Raw genomic sequence first — 23,095 nt, forward strand, 5'->3', positions numbered from 1 at the left:
GAGCAAAACAACTTATTCTTCTTCACTCCAATTACATCCTTCTTCATGGATCACCTATTCTTCTCATCACAAATGTGGTATCGAAACTTTTCCAAATTCACCAATAGAATTTTGAGTCTATGATTTCTCGCACGAGACAGGAAAGATTGGGTCTTCATAACTTGGATTTGCAATGGTAACATGTTGTTTGTTCAGCCTTTCGCAACCAAACCTTTAAAGTCATTGCTGAGGAGCGGTGTTCACACTCCCTTCTTTATAGGTTCGCTTTTTATTCATTTTTGTCAAATTGATCATTCTTTCATTTATTTGTTCATTAAATTAAGAATTATTAATAAATATAAAATATAAAATATTTGTTCTATTAAATTAAGAATTATTAATAAATATAAAATATAAAATATTTTTTTTATTGTTGTAGTAATATTATAAATTTGGAAATATTAATGATAAAAGTAAAAAATGTAAACACACAGACACATTGTGTTTCTGCTAGTATGTAGAAAGGTAATTAAAACTTTATAAGCAGTGACTTTTTTTTATTTTTTCTCATTGTCATCCTACCACTATAATTACTTTCTTACTTATTAAATTAACTATTAAATTAGTTTTTAAATATTAGGGTTGGCAAAAAGGTTTTTAACGTTAGTTAAGTTAAATATAATGTCATCCAAAAATTTAATTTAAAAAATTAAAAACTGTAAAATTATTTTTTTCTTTTAACTAAAAAATATTTGTGTTAAGTCGCTTAATAATGCGACACAAGAGGTTTCTTTTCAAAAAAAAGTTAAAATAAAAACATAATTTTTAAATTAAATAACTTTTAAAATAGACAAATTTCAGCATGTGCGAAGTCTACGCTAAATGAAACAAATTTTAAAATAAAAATAAGTTTAATTATCTTTGTCATTTTTATATTTAAGACAATATTTAATATATTACAGTGATTTTTAAAAAAATTAATTTTGTTTCAAATTTTTTTAAAAGTATGCAATTGTTTCCTTCTGTTTAATTTTCATTAGCAACGTTAACGAAGATAATGTGACATATAACGTGGCAGAATTATTCATAGTTGGAATTCATGTATTGATGTGTACTCCAACCTAAGAAAATATTGTTAATCAAAATAACAATTTATAATTAATATTATATTTATTTTTAAATTTTGAACAAAGACTCATAAACAGTTGACGGAATATATGGCTAAGACATTGAGATTTGCAGTTGTGGATGAGGAAGAGAGTAGCTACAGGAACAATGCCAAAGAAATGGGAAAGTTTTTCAGTTCCACCAAAATGGGTCTTCAATTACATCACACAGTCTACATATGCACATGCACAATTATTGTCACATCATAAAGTTGTTAATAGAAATTTAACATAATAGATCAAAATTAAATAATTTTTTTAAAAATCATAAAATATATTAGTATTAATCAAGTTAATGATAAATTAAATAAATTTTAAAATAAAATAAAAAACATTAGTGTAAATCAAGTTTTTAAAATAAAATAAAAATAATTTAGGACCTAAGGCTAAATTAAATAAATTTAAATAAAAATATTAATGTGGATCAAATTGACGCTAAATTAAATAAATTTAAATAAGAATATTAGTGTGGATCAAATTCACGCTAAATTAAATAAATTTAAATAAAAATATTAGTGTGAGTTAAACTGACGCTAAATTAAATCATTTTTAAAATAAAATTCATTAGCGTAGATAAGTCAGTACAAAATTAAATAATTTTTAAAACAATAAACACTAGAATGGGCAAACTAACACTAAATTAAATAACATTTAAAATAAAAATATTAATATGGACCAAGGCGACACTAAGTTAAATAAATTTTAAAATAAAAAAATATTAATGTAGGTCAAATCAACACTAAATTAAATATATTTCAAAATAAAAAATCAAAAGTGAGGATCAAACCCATGGTAAATTAAATAAATAAAAAAAAAAACATTAACGTCAGCCAAGGTGACGCCAAATTAAATAAAACTCATTAGTGTGGATCAAGCCGACACAAAATTAAATCAGATTCTAGATGAATCTGATCGTTTCAATCTTAAATCGGCTAGGACTTTTTTCTTGGAACCAGAAGTTCCTTGTGTTGGGGTAAATTCATTTGGTCTTCATATATTTCGCCTTCCAAAATTCTAGTACTTTGGAAAAAATTTCATGGACGACTTTGTACAGATCAGCATATTCAAAATAAAGGTTTGCATATATGTTTTATGTGTACGCTTTATGAAAAGAACGAGAAATCTCTATTTTTTTAATGTTCTAAAACTTTGCATATTTGGATTCGACAGATTTTTCTTACTTCTCCTTTCTCTAATAAGGATGATATTCTTTCTTTTATTAAGAGTGATGGTAGTCCTTTGATTAAATTGATTAAGCTTGTTGTGATAACTTTTTCTATTTGAATGATATGGCATATGAGGAATTATGCTAGATTTCAGGATAAGATTGATGTTTCTAGGGCTATTTCAGTAATTAAAGATTTAACTTGTCTAGTGTAAAATTTGTCTAAAACTTCAATGTATAATGATATGTTGGATTTCAACATGATTAAGTTTTTTGGTATTGCTTGTACTGGTAAAGCTCTTCGTCCTCTACCTGTTATATGGGAGGATGAGAGTTTCCTTCACCAGGTTGGGTTAAAATTAACATTGTTGGGGCTGCTAGGGATATCCTGGTCTTGCTACTTGTGGAGGTATTTTTCGTGGAAGTATGGAGGAGTTTATTGGTGCTTTCTCTACGTTTCTTGAAGTTCAGACTGTTATGGCGGTTGAGTTTTATAGAGTTATATATGTTATGAAGGAAACTCAAAAGATGAGGCTTACTAATGTATGGTTTGAATGTGATTATGTTTTGGTTTATGCTCCATTTATTGCTATGACTAATGTTTCGTGAATGCTTCGTAATCGATGAAATACTTGTTTTAACTACTGTGGAAAAATCAGGTTTAGGGTTACTGTATTTTTTTATAAGGGAATGTGTGTGCTGATAAGTTAGCTAATTTAGGATTTATTGATAAAGAATCATTGCATTGATATAATAGGCTTCCATGTAGTTTGTTCTTAGAATTATGTATGAATAACTATAGTCTATCTATGTATTGTTTTAGTAAGGGTTTTGGTCTAGTCTCCCATATTTTTTTTTTAATAATACTTTTTCATGTGATGACAAATGATTATTGTTACTTGAGGTGTAACCTAAAATGTCAAGTTGCATAATAATATCTAACATGAAAACCTTTATAAAAAAGAAGAAGAAGATAATATAATTAAATTTATATAATAAATATTTACATTTTTATATCAAATCATGTAAATTGCAACATGGTCTATTCTTTTGTCATGATCTATTCGTGATTTTTTACATGTTTTGTAAATTTGATTTGTTATCATTCTTACATTGAGGTGTAACCTAAAATGTCAAGTTGCATAATAATATCTAACATGAAAACCTTTATAAAAAAAAAAAGAAGATAATATAATTAAATTTATATAATAAATATTTACATTTTTATATCAAATCATGTAAATTGCAACATGGTCTATTCTTTTGTCATGATCTATTCGTGATTTTTTACATGTTTTGTAAATTTGATTTGTTATCATTCTTACATACTTTTTATTGCTTCCGACTATTTTCATTTTTGATTAATTGCATGACTGATAATATTCTTTGCAACTAAAGTTGTGATTTTAGACACACGAAAATTGTAATTCAGTTTTTATTTATTTATACAATTTAAATATTTTTCACTTAAAAAAATTATTAAATAAAAACTAATTTTAGAAACAAAAATTTAATTAGTTACTATATTGACCAAATTAAATATTACTTTATAGATTAAAAATTTATTGATATCTAAAATAGTTTTTACTATTAATAAAAAATATAAATTATTTTTTAAATTAACATCTCATTAACTAATTAATATCTAACTAGCTATCAATGTTTTAGTTACTAATTTTATAATTGAAAGTTGTTGGTAGCTAAAACATGATAAGATACAAATTTATAAATTTTTATTAATGATAGAAATTATTTTAGATATAAATAAATTATTTTATCTATAAAATAGTATCTAACTTAGTGATTATTTATCTATAAAAAAAATTATTAATTATTTTTTGCTTTTAGTGTTCTAAATTTATATAATATAGCTTTATTATATATTTATGTTGGTTTTTGTTATGATTCTTTCAAATTAAAACTTTATCTTACCTAGGTATAGACTTTTTATTTTACATGGTGTGAACACTCCAAAATCAAACAATTCATAAAAAAAAATATTTTCTACATCATTATTAGAATGTTCATTTTGTATATTAATTACGTTCATAACTAAAGAAAAATTTATAAATCATATTCAATATGTTTGATATTAATTTATGTAAAATGTACATATATTCTAGATTGAGTATATATATACAAGTAACCAATGTAGAAAAGTGTATATTTAATGAATTAAATCCGTTAACATTCAATTTTCATTATAGATTTAATATAAAATCTTTATTATCACCTGTATAGAATATCATTTTACGCTGATCAAAAAATATAAAAATATATAGAATAGTGTTGGGGCATGAATTGAGTTTCACTGTTCTGATATTGCAAATAAAATCAAATACCCCCAACTTAAAAAAATAGTACTATTTTGCTTTATCTAACCCAATATATATAACACATGGATACGGACACTAACACGGATATGGAGATACGTAAAACTACTTTTAGGATTTGGGAACATAAATCTATATATTATATAATTATGAATTATATAAATTGATAATAAATATTTATGTGCATAAGTATCTTTCAGATTTTTTGAGAGCATGGAAGATTTTTTCATGATTGGTTCAAATGAATTTGTTTCTTATTTCTATAATCATAATAAAAATTTATACAATAAATTTGAATTTTTAGAAAATTATTGTATTTATCTTTTTTAAAATTATGTTAAGACCATACAAGAATTTTCATAAATCGAACAAATATTTTTTGAATTGAACACTTTACCGATAAACGTCCTACGAGTGTCGACACCGATACGTGTGTCTAACACGAATACGCCATTTAAGATAAATGTCCGATCCTCGTAAAACACAAATATTATTCTATAAAAAATATTAAAAAAATATATAGGAATTTTAGTGAGGAGATATATTTTAAGATTAAAAAAAATGAGACAAAAAAAAAGGACAGGTGATTTGTGTCCAATAAAAACACATTTTTTCTAGCAGACAAAAGAGAGAATAAAAATAAGTATTGATTCGTCCACCTATCAGTTCCAAATATATTCCTCATCATGATATTCCTAAATCTTAATGTTAATGTTTCAAACTCCTATCTTCTTCATCAATATTAATACCATGCACATGATGCACTTGCAGTGGCTTTTCTAAATGCATTGTTTCTTGAAATCTTCTTATATATAAATGCAGAACCATTCTTACTCCTCCCAACATCTGCAACATGTTTGGGTGGAGGAAAAAGAAACTTCCCAATGTTTTGTCTGTAAGTGCCATTTTTTTTCTCACTGCAATGCAAGAGAATTCATCTGTGTGGTTTAGTTTCAAAGTTTGAAGTTATTTGTTGCAGATAGTTGAACTTAAGGTGCATATGGATTGCCAAGGATGTGAAGGAAGAATTAGAAGGGCAATCTCCAAATTGAATGGCAAGAGCTCAACCATGCACACTTGCACATTGTTTCTTTTCATTAATGTTCTCTTTTTCTAACCTTTAATTTCATGCATTTTCTCTTTCTACATATCTTCCTTTATCATTTGCATTCCAAGTTAGTCTTTACCCCTAATAAAATGTGGAAAACTCACCCAATTATATATCTTTTACATTTTCAATCCAATTTGGTTACCCTTTTACATATCCAAATCTTCATTTTTCCATCACCAAAAAATTAAATGTATTTAAAAAATACTTCTATCATTATTTTTATTTTTTCATCAGAAAAAAATGATTAATTAATAAGAACATTTTAGAAATATTTTAACCTTATGTATAACCCCAACATAACCTCTTAACACATACTAGTTACAAAATATCATATACCCTATAAGAGGTGTTCATATACCACCATCCTTACACCTACAAACCAAATAACCTAACCAAAAAGATTTTATTAAAAAAAACTCTGGAGGTGATTGGAATGATGTGAGAACTATGAACAATAGAGGTGATGTCTGTTGTATCTTCATAACAGTAGAGGTGATGTCTATTGTATCTTTATTTCTTCTGTATCACAATACCATTATATTACAACTTTTAATATTATTATTTTAATATTTTTTATATAATTTAATCAAAAATTTATTCTTTATTATACATATTATATATAACTATGATAGTTGTCAAACAATTCAAAAAGAATTATAAAATATAAATTAATTTTATAAATAAAAAATAATTAATTGTTATAGTAATTAAATTAAAGAACATTTTAAAAACTAAAAAAAAATTAATTTTTAAATTATTAAATAGTTTTTAAATTGGTATCTAATTAGTTACCAATATTTTAACTATCAATTAGTTAGATTCTAAATTTGGTAGTTGGTAATTAGATACCAATTTAGAAACCATTTACAATAATAGAAACTAATTTAGAAACCAAAAATTTTTTTAATCTCTAAAATTGTCTTTAACTTTTGTCTCCAAATTTGTTTTTATTTCATGAAAAAAAAACAAGTTTCTTCTTTTTCTTAGACCATAAATGAAAGTGTGTGAGAAAAAGCATAACTTGAGTAAGTTAGTGAATTTTAGGGTTGATGGGGTGTGAGATTTTGAAATGCAGGAGTTGATAGCTTGGACATAGACATGGATCAGCAGAAGGTGACAGTTACAGGTTATGTAGAGAAAGGGAAGGTCCTAAGGAGTGTAAGAAGAACAGGAAGAAGAGCAGAATATTGGCCATTCCCTTATGACAGTGAATACTACCCTTATGCCTCACAGTACCTTGATGAGTCCACTTTTTCTTCTACCTATAACTATTACAGGCATGGCTACAATGAGAGTGTTTATGGCTACTTTCCTGATCAAGCATACTGCACTGTGCAGGATGAAACAGTCTTTCTCTTCAGTGATGACAATGTTCATGCACCCTGCGTCATCATGTGAACACTTATTTAAGAACAATATTACTTTCACATAGTTAAAGCCACCATTCTACACTCTTATCAAATTTCTCCATCTTCTCATCAGAGTTAATGTAAAAGATTATTTTTCCTTTTGTGGTTAATTGTTATAATATAGAATAATTCAAAGTTGGGTTGTGAGCGTATGACTCATCATTTAGCTTGGTGTGTTTATGTAGTCATAATTAATAAAGAAAAATGTTACTTTCTTAAATGCATAATCAAATGTATTATTATGTATCCATATTCATATTTCAATAAAATATCACTTTTTCTTTTACTTTTAATCTTTGTAATCTAAAACAATTTAGTGGTAAATTGTTAATGTATTAGGATTTAGGGTATTACACTACAAGAAAATCATTAAATAGAAACTAATTTTAGAGAAAAAATAATTATTAGTTGTTATAGTGACTAAATTAGAGATAATTTTAAAGACTAAAAAAATTATTGATTTCTAAATTTGTTTCTATTATTGATAAATGGTTTCTAAATTGATATCTAATTAGCTATCAAGGTTTTTGCTACCAAATTTATAATCTAAATAATTGGTAGTTAAAACTTTGGTAGTTAATTAGATACCAATTTAGAAACTATTTATTAATAAAAAAAAACTAATTTAGAAACCAATAATTTTATTAGTCTCTGGAATGGTCTTTAATTTAGTCACTATAGCAACTAATTAGTTTTTGTTTCTAAAATTGATTTTTATTTAATGATTTTTTTGTAGTATTAGGATTCTGAAATTTTATTAAGTGTTTATAGAAAAGGAAATAAAAAAGAGAGTAGGTATGGTAGCCATAGAAATATCTAAGAATTTTGATTTAATAGTTGAATGAAATTGGAGATATCAACAGAAAAAGAGAAAGAAGAAGAAGATGATGATGATGATGGTTATGGAACCCATTGAAGATAACCATACAATTTCTCAGATAAATTTTGCATTTGAATAACTCATTATAGCTTGTTTTGAAACATAAAATATATGCACTGTTTCATTTTGCTGTAAACATTAGTCCTTTTGAAAAAAAATTTATAGCATTATGACTTGAATATATTTTACACTTTCAAGTAATTTATTTATAGGACTCTTTTTATGATTAAAAAATAAGAAAATAAATTTACGATGGTCATAAATGATTTTGTACCGGTATGGGCGAGACCGAGTCCACTTGACCGAGATCAGGGGAACCTGGTCGAAAACCTCGGAAGACTTGGTCGAGCGGCCGAGACCTTAGCAGGCTTGGCCGAGACAATCGAGACTACTGGAATATGGCCGATGGCCGACTCATGCCATGATGATTTGGCCGACGGCTGACCCCTATTACAGTTAACGCTCAAAGCAATATCAGTGAAGTTAATCTATTATTAGGAATTAGGTAATGCAACCCTAAGCGGTATCCACCTCGATAAACGAGCCCAACAAGCTAGGCCCATTAGAATAATATAAATAGCATGCATCCCAAGAAGTAAGGTATGTCATTTATTACTGTTCACCTACCTGAGAGCTGACCACCCGCTTTACTGACTTGAGCGTCGGAGTACCTTCGCAGGTACCCCCACCATCCGGTGTTCAGCCGAGACCGAGTGCCGAAGGAGAAGCAGGAGGACGAGAAGAATCTCAGCTCACCACCCAGTCACCTGACCGACCAAAGGAAGGAGAAGAAGATTTCAATAGTTCTCTAGGTCCCATCTCCCTAGTAGGAGGACGAGAAGAATCCCAGCTCACCACCCAGTCACCTGACCGACCAAAGAAAGGAGAAGAAGATTTCAATAATTCTCTAGGTCCCATCTCCCTAGCAGGAGGACGAGAAGAATCCCAGCTCACCACCCAGTCACCTGACCGACCAAAGGAAGGAGAAGAAGATTTCAATAGTTCTCTAGGTCCCATCTCCCTAGTCCCATCTCCCTAGCAGGAACAGATTCTATAGTGATTCTTAAAGTAGCTATCGTTTAAGGTTATCTAGTTGCGTTAATAAAATGTTAAATATAATTGCATTAATAAAAGGTATTTAAAGTGGTTATTTAGGAGATGCACTATTACTACATTAATACCAAACAGTTAAGTTATGTTAAATTCTTTAAATAGTAATTTTTTTTGGATAATTAATATGTAAAAAAAACAGACCCAAATAAGGATAAAGAAAATTTAAGACCATACATAAAAACATAAATACATTTTTTATATTCTTCAAATAATAAGAACCAAAACATTAGCTAAAACTATGTAAGATTAGTTCTAATCAAATTTATCTACTCCTAATTTCTAAAAACTTAGTTGCTCATTTATTCAATAGAACTTTGAAGTGTCTCCATAGGCAATGATTCCTTTTTACTAAATACCTACAACATAAATCATATATATGTAAGTTGTTCAAGTAATCATAGAAATTATATTACACATGTTTCCAAGTATCATCTACATTTCCTAATCACATCTAACACATAATATAATAATCACACTTAAAACTACATGGTTGCCTACTAAAAACAATAATCAAGTATTATATATATTAATATACTATAAAAAAAACTATTTAAAAACAATTAATTTTAAAGACAAAAATAATTAATTACTATATTGACTAAATTATATTATTTTATAAAATAAAAAATTATTAGTATCTAAAATAATTTTTAAATTGATATTTAACATTAGCTACCAAAATTTTAGATACTAACTACTTTAAATTCTAAATTAGTCATTATAATAAAATTCAATTAACTTTTATAAAATTAATCATTATACAAATTCTAAGTGGATACAAATGTTTAATTGGGATAAATTAACAAGTAAATATGTCAACCTCTTTATTAAAGACACCTCTAACTAAGCTAGTTCTTCCTAGCTCAATGACGATGTGATGTGAATATGTTGTGATGGTGCCTCAAAATACTAATGAATACCCACATAAACTCCACTTGCATATACACATCAAGGTGTTTTGGACTTCCTATGGTAATCATCAATATATCTTAATGACCTCATGGAATGAATGTTCCTTGATCGTATTGAACCTATAAGGAATCTTGCAAATCAATTTCAACCATTAACTTAGCACATCAACATGTTTAGAGTTGAAATAGTACTTAATTTTTCAACTCTACCAACCCTACTATACTTATGAAGCTCGGATATGGTCAAAAAGGTGTTGTCGATGTTTCCGATACACCGTGGACACGGACACACGGCGCACGACACAGTCGGACGCTTTTTATTGGAGGAGACAAGTTTTCTTCTTTGAACACGTCAGAAAAGCTAGAAAAAAAACGCGGTTCAGTCTTTTAAAGACCTCTTCTCTTCCACACTAAATCTCAGATAAAATATGATAAAATCTCAAACAAAATATTAAAATCTCCAAAAAGTAAAAGTTAAACACTATGTTTTTCTTGATTTTTTTTCATATAACAAAATATATTACTACATTTTAATTTATATATAGCCGTGTCCCGTGTCCTATAATTTTCAGTTTAACCGTATCTCTATGTCCGTGTCTGTGTCGTATCCGTGCCCGTATCCATGCCCGAGCTTCTTAGTGCTACACACACCAAAACCAAGACTTAATATTGAAGTCCCTGTAAATGTCACAACCCCAACACCATAACATACAAAAATCAAAGTCAACCACCTAAAATTGCAGTAGCATTATTGCCTGACTAAAATCTGCATAAACACATCAGACATTACACGTCCCTATTCTAATCTCCTTCACAAAATATTTACTTGACTTGCTTTCTCAAGTGCATAACATTATTGCACTTGAGATTCAGTACAGCTACATTTCCAGTGGCCATTTGGGTTAATATTTATAATTCTTATGCCATGGAGCAATGATCTAGACAGAGAGATGAACATCACTCTTTGGTTGCCAAACTTTCCATTCATGAGCTAGAGCTTCGAAGACCCTCTTTTGAACTAAGCATTCACTTTAACCAACTAAGTATGGTAATCTTCACCATTTGTTTTCTCTGCAACTTCTCCTTCCTAATCCTCCACGCTCCACTCCACACTTTTTATCTGATATCCCTAGACTGAAAGCAAAAAAATACTCCAAAAAATGTTTAAAACTATGTGTAATTCTAATTCAACTCCCAAACACTTATAAGGTGAAGCATTAAATACAATTTTTTATTTACAAAACAAAATTTATAAGACCTATCATTAACAAAACTCCTTATGATCCATGGAGAGATTGTAAACCAAACATTGAATTTCAATACTTTTGAATCACAGTTCTTCATGGTAAACACCAAGGAAAGTTTTGGAAAGTTTGGCTTCAAGAGAGATGAATGAATCATGCTTGAATACTTTGAAACACCTAAACAAAAGACATCGTTATTAATAATTTCTTAACAAATTTAGTCTCTCACAGTTTGCAAACGTTGTAATCTTTCTTCTTCAATAACTTTTGTAAAGACATCAATTAGTTGATCTTAAAATGTAAATTCATTATCCTTCTTTGAACTTGACATATGATACAATGATGTTTAATTTCGATATAGTTAAAATGTAAACACTATCATCACAAAAAATAAGAATAATACCTTTTAGATGCCCATCTCAAATCCATTCTACGTTAGCTTCGAAAAATCAATTCATGAAGATTCATTAATAGCATCAAATATAATGTATTATACATAAATCTAAACTATTACAAGATTAGAGAAGTAACCTTTACCCACACAATAGTATCTACTTTTCTTTTCTAAACTATTTTTAGTTAGAAATTAGTTTAAACGCATATACCATATTCAACGAGTTTGCTTTGTACAAAATATTTTATTTGGATTGAAAATATCATTTAAAAAGGTAACATTCTCAAATGCAGGAAGTTATTCTACGACACTTCTTTGATTAAATCATTTAAGAATGTATTTTTACATATTTAATGTGTTTTTTCATCCATTTAATATAAACAAATGAAAATAAAATATGTATTCCCTCTGAAACATGAACATAATTTTCATATATTATATATCTTCTTGCCCTGTGGCATTTAATATCTAATCTTACAACATAAGCATAAATCACGAATAGCCAAAGTTCACCCATTTGAAAACAAGAGTATTTCGATTGTTTATCCCTCATTCTCTATATATCTTATTCGATCTAGTCTTATTAGGATTTAGTCTCTTAAATTATATCAACAACAAACCATGAAATTTTCATCTTAGTAACAAATTTTTTTATCACCTTTATCTGTGTAAGAAAATGATTAATTTATTGAAATGCATTCTTAACAGTGTAACAAATTTGAACATGAAAAGTCAAATAATAATTTAAATAATGTACTAAATTATTCTTTTAATGATGGTTCAACTTTCAAAAATTGACCTAAAAAATAGTTTAGCACATATCTTTTAACAAAAATAGTTCGACTTTTATGGTATATTTCAGATCAATTAACCACTCTGGGTCATTTTAATGTTTTTAAACACCCGATGTTGAAAATCAGGCGAAGCAAGCATTTTAATTTTGGAATTTACAAATTGTAAAACAAACCATTGAAGAAAACACAAGTTTTCCTGTAATTTACATAACATGATGAGTACATTATATAAAATGTACTAATATAGATCATTTGCAGAACAAAACGAACGAAACCACAAGTACCCTATATTCCACATATAAAAAACACCAGAAAACATTCTAGCAAGTTTAATTGTGTTTTCGATAAGAATACATCAGAAAAAGAATAAATGAGATTGAATGTCAAAAAGTAACAAAGTAAACATAAAAATGGCCCAAAAATAAAAACAATAAATCTCATGCATTAGAGTACAACATTGCTGACATCAAAACTGCACCCTCGGGAAGCTTAATGAGGGCATGTCTCTTGAACATTTTCTCTATGAGTGAAGCGCGATGAAAATCCCTGCAATATAAGCACATCAAGACTTCGAAAGACATGTAATACCACAAGCTACAAAACAAAAATGATAGAGCATGAAAGCCAAGCACAGCACATATGGAAGGCCAGATAATACAAAGTCATCTATTACAACATATCAAAATTAAAAAAACTATTAGTTAAAACTACTGTACTTCCAAGCTGACTGAAGATCCTTCTCCGTTGCCGTTCAGACTTGCTAGGGGGGATAACATTACTCTAATCAACCATATAAGATATTGCTGACAATATCTCCAACTCAAAACCCCAAGGTTGTGGATCTGTGAATCTTCCTTTTTATACATGTTGCTCAACTTTCTTATTTTTACTCAATCAATTATGTGTTGGGAACACACACGAGTATCCTTATTTATAATGAAGAGATATATAACAAAAAGAAACAAAATCAAAATCGAATAATGAAAAATAATATATTAGATATTTCTCTATCAATTTATATCATAATTCCTTATTTAATGCAACCAAATCATATTTTTAACATAATAAAATCATATCATACACACGCACAAACATATAATAAAATAACCTAAATTTAAAGACATTAATAATTGAATCGTAACTCAGGGTCGGCTGATGGTTTGCAACAGAGATACACATGAGAACAGGGTATCATTTAGCCTGTCCAAAAGGGTTTTATACCATACCCAACAAAAAAGGGAGAAATTATGAAACAATCCCCAAATATTTGGATGAACAACTATCACTTAGGGACAAAGAAAGGTTTTTTGACTACATTTGCTTCAAAGAATACACTACGAGGAGCAAACCAAAAAGCCCAGGGAGGCTTGACATTGCTTCAGTTCAGAACTAATCCATAAATGAAAGTGTAACAGGAAATGCATAAAAAGGATTGCTAATAAAAAGATAAAATCTAATGGCAAGATCAGAACCATACCACATCAAATTAATCCTCCTCCATTGGTACATCTGGAATGTCAAATCTATCTTCTTCAATACTCTTGTTTATCACAAATGCTGGACTAGGTATTGATTGTCAAGGAAAGAGTATGGAACAGCAATATTTATCACAATCATAGCTGAGCTGGTTCCAAGTTAGAATTAGACATGCTACAAGAAGTATGCCAGTTGCCGTAACAAATCAACAATTTCTTGCTCTTAAATTGGTGTCTAAAAACTATTATGGCAAAATTGCATTAAAAGCTTTTTCGTATAATTAGTTATATTATCAGAATTTTTTGTTTCTTGCAGCGTCAATACGGTGAAGTTTACATTCAACTCAGACTTTATACTTAAGCCTCCTACAGATCATACAACATGAGGTAGACTGTAGATACCATGTCATGCATCAACCTTAAGAAAGATAAGTGGGGTAAGGTGGAAAATGTAAAGGATATAAATTGACATAAGGTCTTCCTCCTTTTCACCTCGGTTGCGGCTGTGTTCTAGCTCTCTAAGAATCTCAGGTGTAACCTGCAGTAGGAGTTAACAATATTAATCACGGCCAGAAATTTGAAACAGAAGACAAGCAACCCATTAGATTTTATGCTCTCACCAATTTATGCTTCTGCTTTTCCATTAGATCCCTTAATCTCTCCTTATCTTCACTTTGCAGCTCGTTCTTATACCTGAAATATCATACAAAAGCAACTTAAATTAAAAAGGGGGCAGGAAAATTAATCATTACTGTATTTCACGCTATGCTAACTATAAATATTATTCACTGATTTAGGGAAAATAATGGATATGTCTTGTGTTTGTAAGAAATTAGGTAGTATTTGAACTGAAAACATGTAGGGCCCACTATATTTCATTTCCTCACAACACAGCCATAATTTAGAACAGAAACAGGAATTAAAGGGTGCTTTTTTTTCAAAATTTCAAAACCAATTGTTTGCTTATTATTTCTTATGTTTGCATATAAAAATTTGTTACCAATTACTTTCCACTTTTAGGATAATTTCAAGCACCAAAAACTGAAGCAATGCATCCTTAGATTACTAAATGAAATATTAGTGGTTGGTTTTATAAATTTTGTTTAAGACTTTGTGATGATAATCACGAGAATTATATAAAAGTTATGAAATTAATGTCATTAAGTTATTTTTAATATACTTTTCCTTTATCTTTCTTTTTAGTGCCTGTGTGTGTAAAAAATTGTCCTCCATAAGCTGCCATGCCATCTGTGATATTTTTACCGCAAATTTTGGCTCACCACCATACTCCATTATCCGCTATTATTAACATTGCACCAACATCCAACTCTAATAATGCTAGATTATAAGCATTTTGGGAACCCACACTTAAAAGTTACGTGTTAAATGGGGAGAACTAAGCACTTAAATACTCCATCGAGAATACTCAATGTAGAATTTAGACACTCCATAATACCCAGCTCCTTATCACATTTCTTGATGGGGCTGGCAATCTTAGCCTCCTCCCAGAACTGTTATAGTGGGATACTAGTGGCAAGATGAACGTTATTTTGATTCTGGTGTGTGTATGTGAGTGTGTGTCAGGCGTTGAGCAATAAAGAAAACCACCCAAAAATCTAAAACATATTCTAATTAAATTTAAAATTCAAGAGGTTCAAAACAACCAAACAGAACAGAAAAGAAGAAATGAAAATAGGATGCAAAACTTGATTTTTCAGCACCATAAGCTCCACTAGAAGCACCATTGAAAACACCATTGTTGTGTTTGCCGAAAATTGAGAAGAAAGGTGAGAGGCTTCGGAGAGTGGACTAAGAAGTTATGAAAGTGAAATGAAAAAATGCTTGAGATTCCACATTGACTAGAGGCATGACCAAATTATAATGAGTACAAACCCCACCTAACAAACTAGTTTTGTAAGATTGAGTTAAATTTAAAATTCACTTTCTAAGAAAAATAATTGGAGAATATGTAACATGGCTCTAAGAGGTTATATAGCAGTTTTACCCTTTTACCCTTGAAGAAAAATCAAATCTGGGCCAAGAGGTTATATAGCAACTTTTTCCTACCTTCACGAAAAAAAGATCTGAAACTCAAAACACCACCATTTTGAGGATTCTTCCCCAGCCCCTTAGGTTACATGGAGCCACGCCAAAGTGGCATGATTGTGCACCATTCTAGCCATGAAAGGCATCACTATCGCCACAACACAACCTACAATCACAGTGGGTGGTTGCCCTGCTCCGCACTAGTACTATTGCATGCTATTGAGTACTCTGCTAGGGAAGAGGACCCTTCGATAGAAATCTTTATTTTCTATATCATTTTTTTCTTTTATTCTTTTTTAATTCAATACATACAATGATACAACTTCACCACTAAGTTATTGTTGGTTATTGTTCAATCACGATTGTTGTTAGAGACCCCACGTTGACTAGAAATATACTCAAATTATACTATGTAAATAGATGCAAACCCTCACTTTATAAATAGTTTTGTAGGATTAAGTTAGGTCTAAATCTACATTCTAATATGATATCAGAGTCTTTCTAACTAAATTTATTGAACCTATTGTGTCAACCTCTAATGAACTACCCACAAATATCTAGTCTCACACTCAGATTACTATGTCTCCAATGTGAAAGGATGTGTTTAAAATCCCACATTGACCACAAAAATAATCAAACTATAGTATATAAGTGAGTGTAAACCTTATCTTACAAACCAATTTTGTAGGATTGAGTTACCCCAAAACCACTTTCTAAGAACTGTATAGACAAGTATTAAAAATAAAAAACAAAACGTTAATCACTGACCTCTGCACAAAAGTAAGAAGTGACTGGTGCCATATGACAGGCATTATTCTGGTTTCATTCAAAAATCTCATAAAATGAGCAACAACTGCATCAACCACACGATATGGCAAAGCATATTTTTTCTCCAGTAGAAGCTTTATGAAATAACTGCAATTATTGTAACGGTAAGTTTCTATCAAATATTGAAGGGAAAAAAATAAAAGTTTCATCAAAATGACTTATGGTTCTCTATTGCTGTAAAATATAAACTCCACTCATAAGAAATTGCATGAACTGTATTTTCATAATTATACTTTATTAAAATACTAATGCAATGCTAAATACCTTGTGGTGCCACAATATTCCATTCCAGAAAGCTTCAATAGAGCAACACTGCGTACACATCCAGATATTTGGATACATCAGACATTGAATGACTCAAATAAGTCAAACTTTTACTTTCAGTCTCAACAAGAGATAACACACATACAGCATGTATTCGTTTCATTATGTCAAAATGCCTCATACACTAAGTAGATTGCCAGCTCAGCAGAGTTAGATACTGCCAGAGGTTTCCTAACATAACTGTAATAGCTCTCAATATCAATCCTGATCTTAGTTTAGAGATTCAGAAAATCAATAACACAATTTTCCAGTTTCTCTAAAATTCCCTAAATCTCATAAATCTTTAACATGAACCATAGTTTTAAATCCTAGATTGTGCCACAAGTCAACAAAAACATTATAGTTTTTATTGGGTAATGGTACCAAGTAGATATGTTTAAAATCCTTCTGCTATAAGTTAGGAATGCTCAAGACAGAAAGGCCGGAAAACAAAGCAAACACCTAAGCTATTTTATTGGGTAATAATAACAAGGAGAAATGTTTAAATCTTTGCACAGTAAGGGAAATCCATCCCTACATCATTTCTCCAAAATACTAAATGTTGTGTCCCCTAAACTAAGGTCCAAGAAACCAACTCTCAACCACTATGACACAGATCTCAGTGAACTTTGGATAATAGTTGTTATACACACAAGTTTCAATGTTTCAATTAGACAAAGTTAACATACCTTGAATGAAGTGGAGGAATAGAAACCTTTTCTATAATGCTTCCAACAATGACTGCTTCCCTGAGAGTGCAAGTGCGTGACTGTACATGAAGAAACTTGTCAAACATTGCAACAAAACTTAGCAAACACTTGAATTATAAGTTTTTTTTTAGACTACATATGGTTGGAGTAAACTGGAATTAAAAAGATCTGGTTTTATTTCAATGATTTAATTCAAATCATGAAAAATACCAAAGAAAGCATAAATAAATAAAATAACTCATTTATCATTTATCACTCTACAAAACGGAATACCAGAGCTAATAATTTCACTAATTTTCATACAACTTCGTAGGTAATTTGTCCAAACAACTACACAAAAATGGAAATGAGCAAATTATCAACATATGCGCAAACTAGATATAAAGATTCTGTATTCCTCACAATCAAAGAGGCACTTTCTATCTGTCAAGTTACTGTGATAGAACAAATATGTCATTCACAATGCACCATAAACCAGCATAGACACAAGCAAATACCTCACATAGCGGAAACAGTATTCCCTTAAAGAATGCAGCAGGTTTGTACAATGCCTTTTTCAGAGTTTGGTATAATGCAAAATGCAACCGTTTATTCTTCCTTATATCTTCTCTCACTCTTGGAAGCAACACAAGTTTATAGAAGCGTTCTGCCTTTTTTGCACCAAAATTAGAAGCAAAAATCCTAGTAGCTTGATAAAGAGCATTTGGAGACCAATTCTCAGGTTCAGTTATATACAGGACCTCCTCCCAGAGTTGCATAGAGGGGATGTGTTTAAATGCCTTGGGTATTTTGCCTATTGTATATTTGCTGAGATGGTTCCCAACCCTGCCAGTATGGAAGAAGGCAACAGCAGTAAAGTTGAGGGCAACAGCAGTAAAGTTGAGGGCAACAGATAGAAACTACATTTAACCAGCTAAATAACCTAACAAAAAACAATTTATTAATCTAATTCACATATTGATAACAGAATTGAATAGGAAGCTATACATACCCCTTGTATATGTCAATAATGGATTTATCCAATTTTGGGACAGGTCGCATTTCTGTACACAAAGATATCATAAGTTCAAGAGTGAGAATAATACCTTCAAGAAGGCAGAAAAAACATGCTAAAAACATTCAACACCAAAACCAAAATGAAAGAAAGCATGAGCAGAAAAGTATTGCCTGAAGCAACAGAAGCATCCTTTTCTTTTATTCTTTGGACAATGAGGTCTGCCAGTGTTTTCTGCTGACCAGGATCTTTCGATAAGAAAGCTTCCATTAGTTGTTCATCCTCCTCATTAATTTCCTCCTAAATTTCAAAAAATGATCACAAAAATCACTCACACCATAATAATGGGGGGGAAATTATTAAAAGGAAAAATGTTCACTCGACTGTTCACTGATAGAAAACATGAATTACTAATAGTTTATACTTTCTACATCTCAAAATCTCACTGTAATTCATACATTTAGTCCAACCAAACATTTCTTAACCTCCTCTCCAATTACACAACTACAAATTGTCACCTTATTTCTTTTCTTCAATAAATATCAGATTTTAAAAATAAATAAATAAACTCTAAAGGTACCGAGTTCACATCTATCAAGAACCAAAAAAATAAACTCCACATTAGCCTACTTGAAAAATCTTCCATAATCTACAAAGTACTGATAGCTGAAGAAATTAAAAAGACAAAAAATGAGCTTCTCTACTAAGTTAAAATCAACTCAACTCAAGTCCATAGTAGCATTGACTTTTATAGACACTCTTTCATCTCACTGCTTGAAAGTACTATTTTGAAGTGCTCCTTAAAAAGAACTTTTTCTCTAGAAAAAGAAACATGAAGAAAACAATAAAACTGACTTCTACACAAATTAAAATTTGTTTGTGTACAAGTTATATGACAGCTGGTATATAATAATTCATAGAGAAGCTATAATTAACGGGTAAAGAAGTCAATTCCATTTTCGTTTCATAGTTTTCTCCCTTGAAAGTCCATTCGGAAAAGCTTGATTTTAGCTATGGTTTTTAAATTCCTGTTCAAGACCTATAGTGCAGGGAAAATATAAAGTGAAAGTCATTTGGCAAAGCCAATGGTTAAAAGAAGTGAAAAAAGCATTCATAGTTTTCGGCAGTTCAATGAACAAAAACTCATGAAATGAAGGAGAGCGCAAAGGTGAAAGATTCAACTCACATCATATCCCGCGAACTGGCTCTGCGTTTCAGAGAAGCCGCCAAAGTCATCGATGTCGTCACCGTCTTCCTCCGCGTTGGGAATCTCTTCGAAGAGAGTGGCGGCTTTGTCCTGTGCCGCCTCATCTTCCTCCTTTTGCTGCAGCAGAGCCTCCTTCATGATCTTTGAGCTGAGTTTGGAAGCGATTAATTTCTCTTCCTGCTGGTAATTCTTCGGCGCTTTCGAACGCTTCTTCGTCTTCGCAGGGTCGGCGCCATACGGATCAAACGGTTCAGGGTTCTGAATCCGCTCCTTCCTCTTCGCCATTCTTCACTGCAATTACTCAATGGATAAGGAAAATTCACGGAGTATCAGCTTCTTCTGCTGCCTCTAACACTGAATCTCTGTTATCGCCACCACCACTGAGAGGTTTTAGAGAAGAGGGTTTTCTTTTCTATTCTCCCTGAATAATTGGTAAACCCTAATTATGAATATTTTGATAGATATATTTTTATTTTGTTATAATTATAATCAATATATTAATATTATAATTGCAATATACTTTGATATTTAATATAGAAATATAGTTTTATTGTATATCATATTTAAAAAAATATTATGTAAACTATACTTACAAAAACAAATGATTATTTTCAAATATTCACCTCATTAAGAAGATATTATAATTAAACAACTTTATTTTTTAAAGTTCTATTTAAATCCCTTCTTTTAAAACTGATATTTTATTTCAGTACAAACAAACAATTATTATATATTCTTGTTTTCCATATTTGATATTTAATTTCATAGCCTAATCTCAATAGGTCTCTCCACTTTGATACTACTAAATATTACACTCTAATTTATATTGTTTATTACTTTGATATTATTATTTTCAAAATAATTAATTATAATAAATAACACTTTATTAACATTTTTCTAAGAAACATATTTAAATAATCAATTTTAAAACACATGTCATTACTTATAGGAAATTAGGTGAAATATTGTTGGAGATCTCACATCGACTAGAGATAAGGACATTTCATAATATATAAATGGGTGCAAACATCAACCTTATGAGCCGTTTTTATGGGGTTGAGTTAGGCTTAAAGTCCATTTCGTAATATGGTATCAGAGCCATTTTGAACCTATCCTAGCGAGTATTTGTTGGGCCTATCGTGTCACCCGCTATCGGACCACCAAAAATATATAGTCCCACGCACGAGCTTCTATCTATCACTCTCGGCGTGAGATGGGTACAAACCTCAACCTTATGAGCCGTTTTTATGGGGTTGAGTTAGGCTTAAAGTCCATTTCGTAATATGGTATCAGAGCCATTTTGAGCCTATCCTAGCGAGTATTTGTTGGGCCTATCGTGTCACCCGCTATCGGACCACCAAAAATATATAGTCCCACGCACGAGCTTCTATCTATCACTCTCGGCGTGAGATGGGTACAAACCTCAACCTTATGAGCCGGTTTTATGGGGTTGAGTTAGGCTTAAAGTCCACTTCGTAATAAATATTATTAATTAAATGACTGCTACAAACTTTAAACTTATTTATATAAAATTTAAATAATAATTATTTTTCATAAGACTTGGGTGCAGAAACAACACTTCTATCTAGATCGTGTAGGTCTCCCAATAATATCATGATTATAGAAACCTGTTAAAAAGTAAAGAACATATGGGTTCAGTTTATTCTTCTGCACCCCCAAAATTTTCAACTGCACTCCAAATATAATTTCTATAAACAAGATTTCCAAAACAAAACTTTCATAACAAACTTTCTAAAACACACTAAATACATTTGGAGAAAGCTTTATGAAATAGAATATCCAGAAAAAACTTTATAAAACATCTATAGTACCTTCCAAAATGTATTTTTTAAAACATTTTTCTAGAACACGGGAAATATATTTTGAAACAAGATTTATGAAACAAACTTTTCAAAACACAAATAATAAATTCCAGATCATCCTTCAAAGACTGCAATAGAAAATAAGATGCAAGAACAAAGATGAAACAGCAACAATAAGGATGAAAATTATCGAAAATTATCGAAAATAACTTCATCACAAAAATAATAGCTTAATCCTTTAATGTTTTGCCAAATATATAGTTAGCATGAAAGAAAGAAGCAAGGCAATTGGTAAGACTGTTTTCACCTCCATATTTTTTTCTGCCACCCCATACACAACATGAAAATACAGTTTTATCCTTTTTGCGTCACCCCTATAGAGTAGCTTTTGGATTATGTAATCCGGAAACGCATTTGAAAAAAGATTTTTGGATTACATAATCCGGAAGTTAAAAAAGACTTCTAGATTATGTAATCTGAAAAGTAATCATGTATCTGAAAAAAAGACTTCCGGATTATGTAATCCGAATGTTAATTACAAAATTGAAAAATGACTTCCAAATTACGTAATCCGGAATATTACAGAGAGACATTTTTTAAAATATGAAAATTTATGGAAGTGAGAGAAGAAGGTATGAAGGTGTAGGAAGAAACAGCCAATTGGTAATGGTATTATACGAAATAAAACCAATATCAAGTCCAATTATCAAAAACAATAACAATTTGGGGAAGTAGTGACAACTTCTTCCTGCACCTCCATGATTTCTTCGAGAACCTTCATAAAGTTTTAAAATACCAAAATTATCCTTCAGTAAAAAGATAAAAATGAAAATGTTGTTTGTCTGCGAGTGAAAAAAAAGAAGTTACTTCGTGTGGTGGGGTGCAGCGCTCGAGCTCGAGTGGTGGTGGTCCTTGATGTGGTGATGGAGGTGGTGCTGGAGAAGGTGGTTGAGGTGGTGCACGGTGGTAGGTAGCAGCGGTGGTAGGTGGTGCTGGCATTGTCACCGTTGGTGAGGTCATCATTCTCATACTCTGGTAAGTTCTCATTCTCATTCTTCTGCCTTAAATAATTATTTCCACATTAGTTAATTTGGTGGATCCACGGATCATACAATCTGGTGCCTAAGTAAAGCGTTCCGGATCAGATAACTCCTGTGCATACCGGATTCGAAATCTGTCAAATTCATACTTCCAGATTGTGTGATCCGGT

At 30.3% G+C, this 23,095-nt stretch overlaps 2 protein-coding genes across 2 annotated transcripts; one reads left to right on the top strand and one right to left on the bottom strand.

The window, feature by feature from the left end:
- Positions 1–5,415: 5,415 nt before the first annotated feature.
- On the top strand, positions 5,416–7,449 carry LOC137836406 (Heavy metal transport/detoxification superfamily protein). The gene is made up of 3 exons (XM_068645130.2): positions 5,416–5,538; positions 5,623–5,698; positions 6,830–7,449. Exons 1-3 carry the CDS (start codon positions 5,497–5,499, stop codon positions 7,150–7,152), a joined length of 441 nt encoding a protein of 146 aa, XP_068501231.1. The 5' UTR covers positions 5,416–5,496; the 3' UTR covers positions 7,153–7,449.
- Positions 7,450–12,770: 5,321 nt separating this feature from the next.
- LOC137837109 (bystin-like protein) lies at positions 12,771–20,509 on the bottom strand. The gene is made up of 11 exons (XM_068645970.1): positions 20,042–20,509; positions 19,029–19,155; positions 18,853–18,904; positions 18,359–18,686; positions 17,841–17,920; positions 17,113–17,160; positions 16,789–16,935; positions 14,595–14,667; positions 14,437–14,512; positions 13,977–14,065; positions 12,771–13,045 (listed from the first exon to the last, which is right to left on the bottom strand). The coding sequence occupies exons 1-10, from the start codon at positions 20,345–20,347 to the stop codon at positions 13,986–13,988; spliced, it is 1,317 nt and encodes a 438-aa protein (XP_068502071.1). The 5' UTR covers positions 20,348–20,509; the 3' UTR covers positions 12,771–13,045; positions 13,977–13,985.
- Between the last annotated feature and the right edge of the window lie 2,586 nt (positions 20,510–23,095).

The sequence above is a fragment of the Phaseolus vulgaris genome, chromosome 4 (assembly GCF_051622355.1).
Source record: "Phaseolus vulgaris cultivar YP4 chromosome 4, ASM5162235v1, whole genome shotgun sequence".
NCBI classification, from domain to species: Eukaryota; Viridiplantae; Streptophyta; class Magnoliopsida; order Fabales; family Fabaceae; genus Phaseolus; species Phaseolus vulgaris.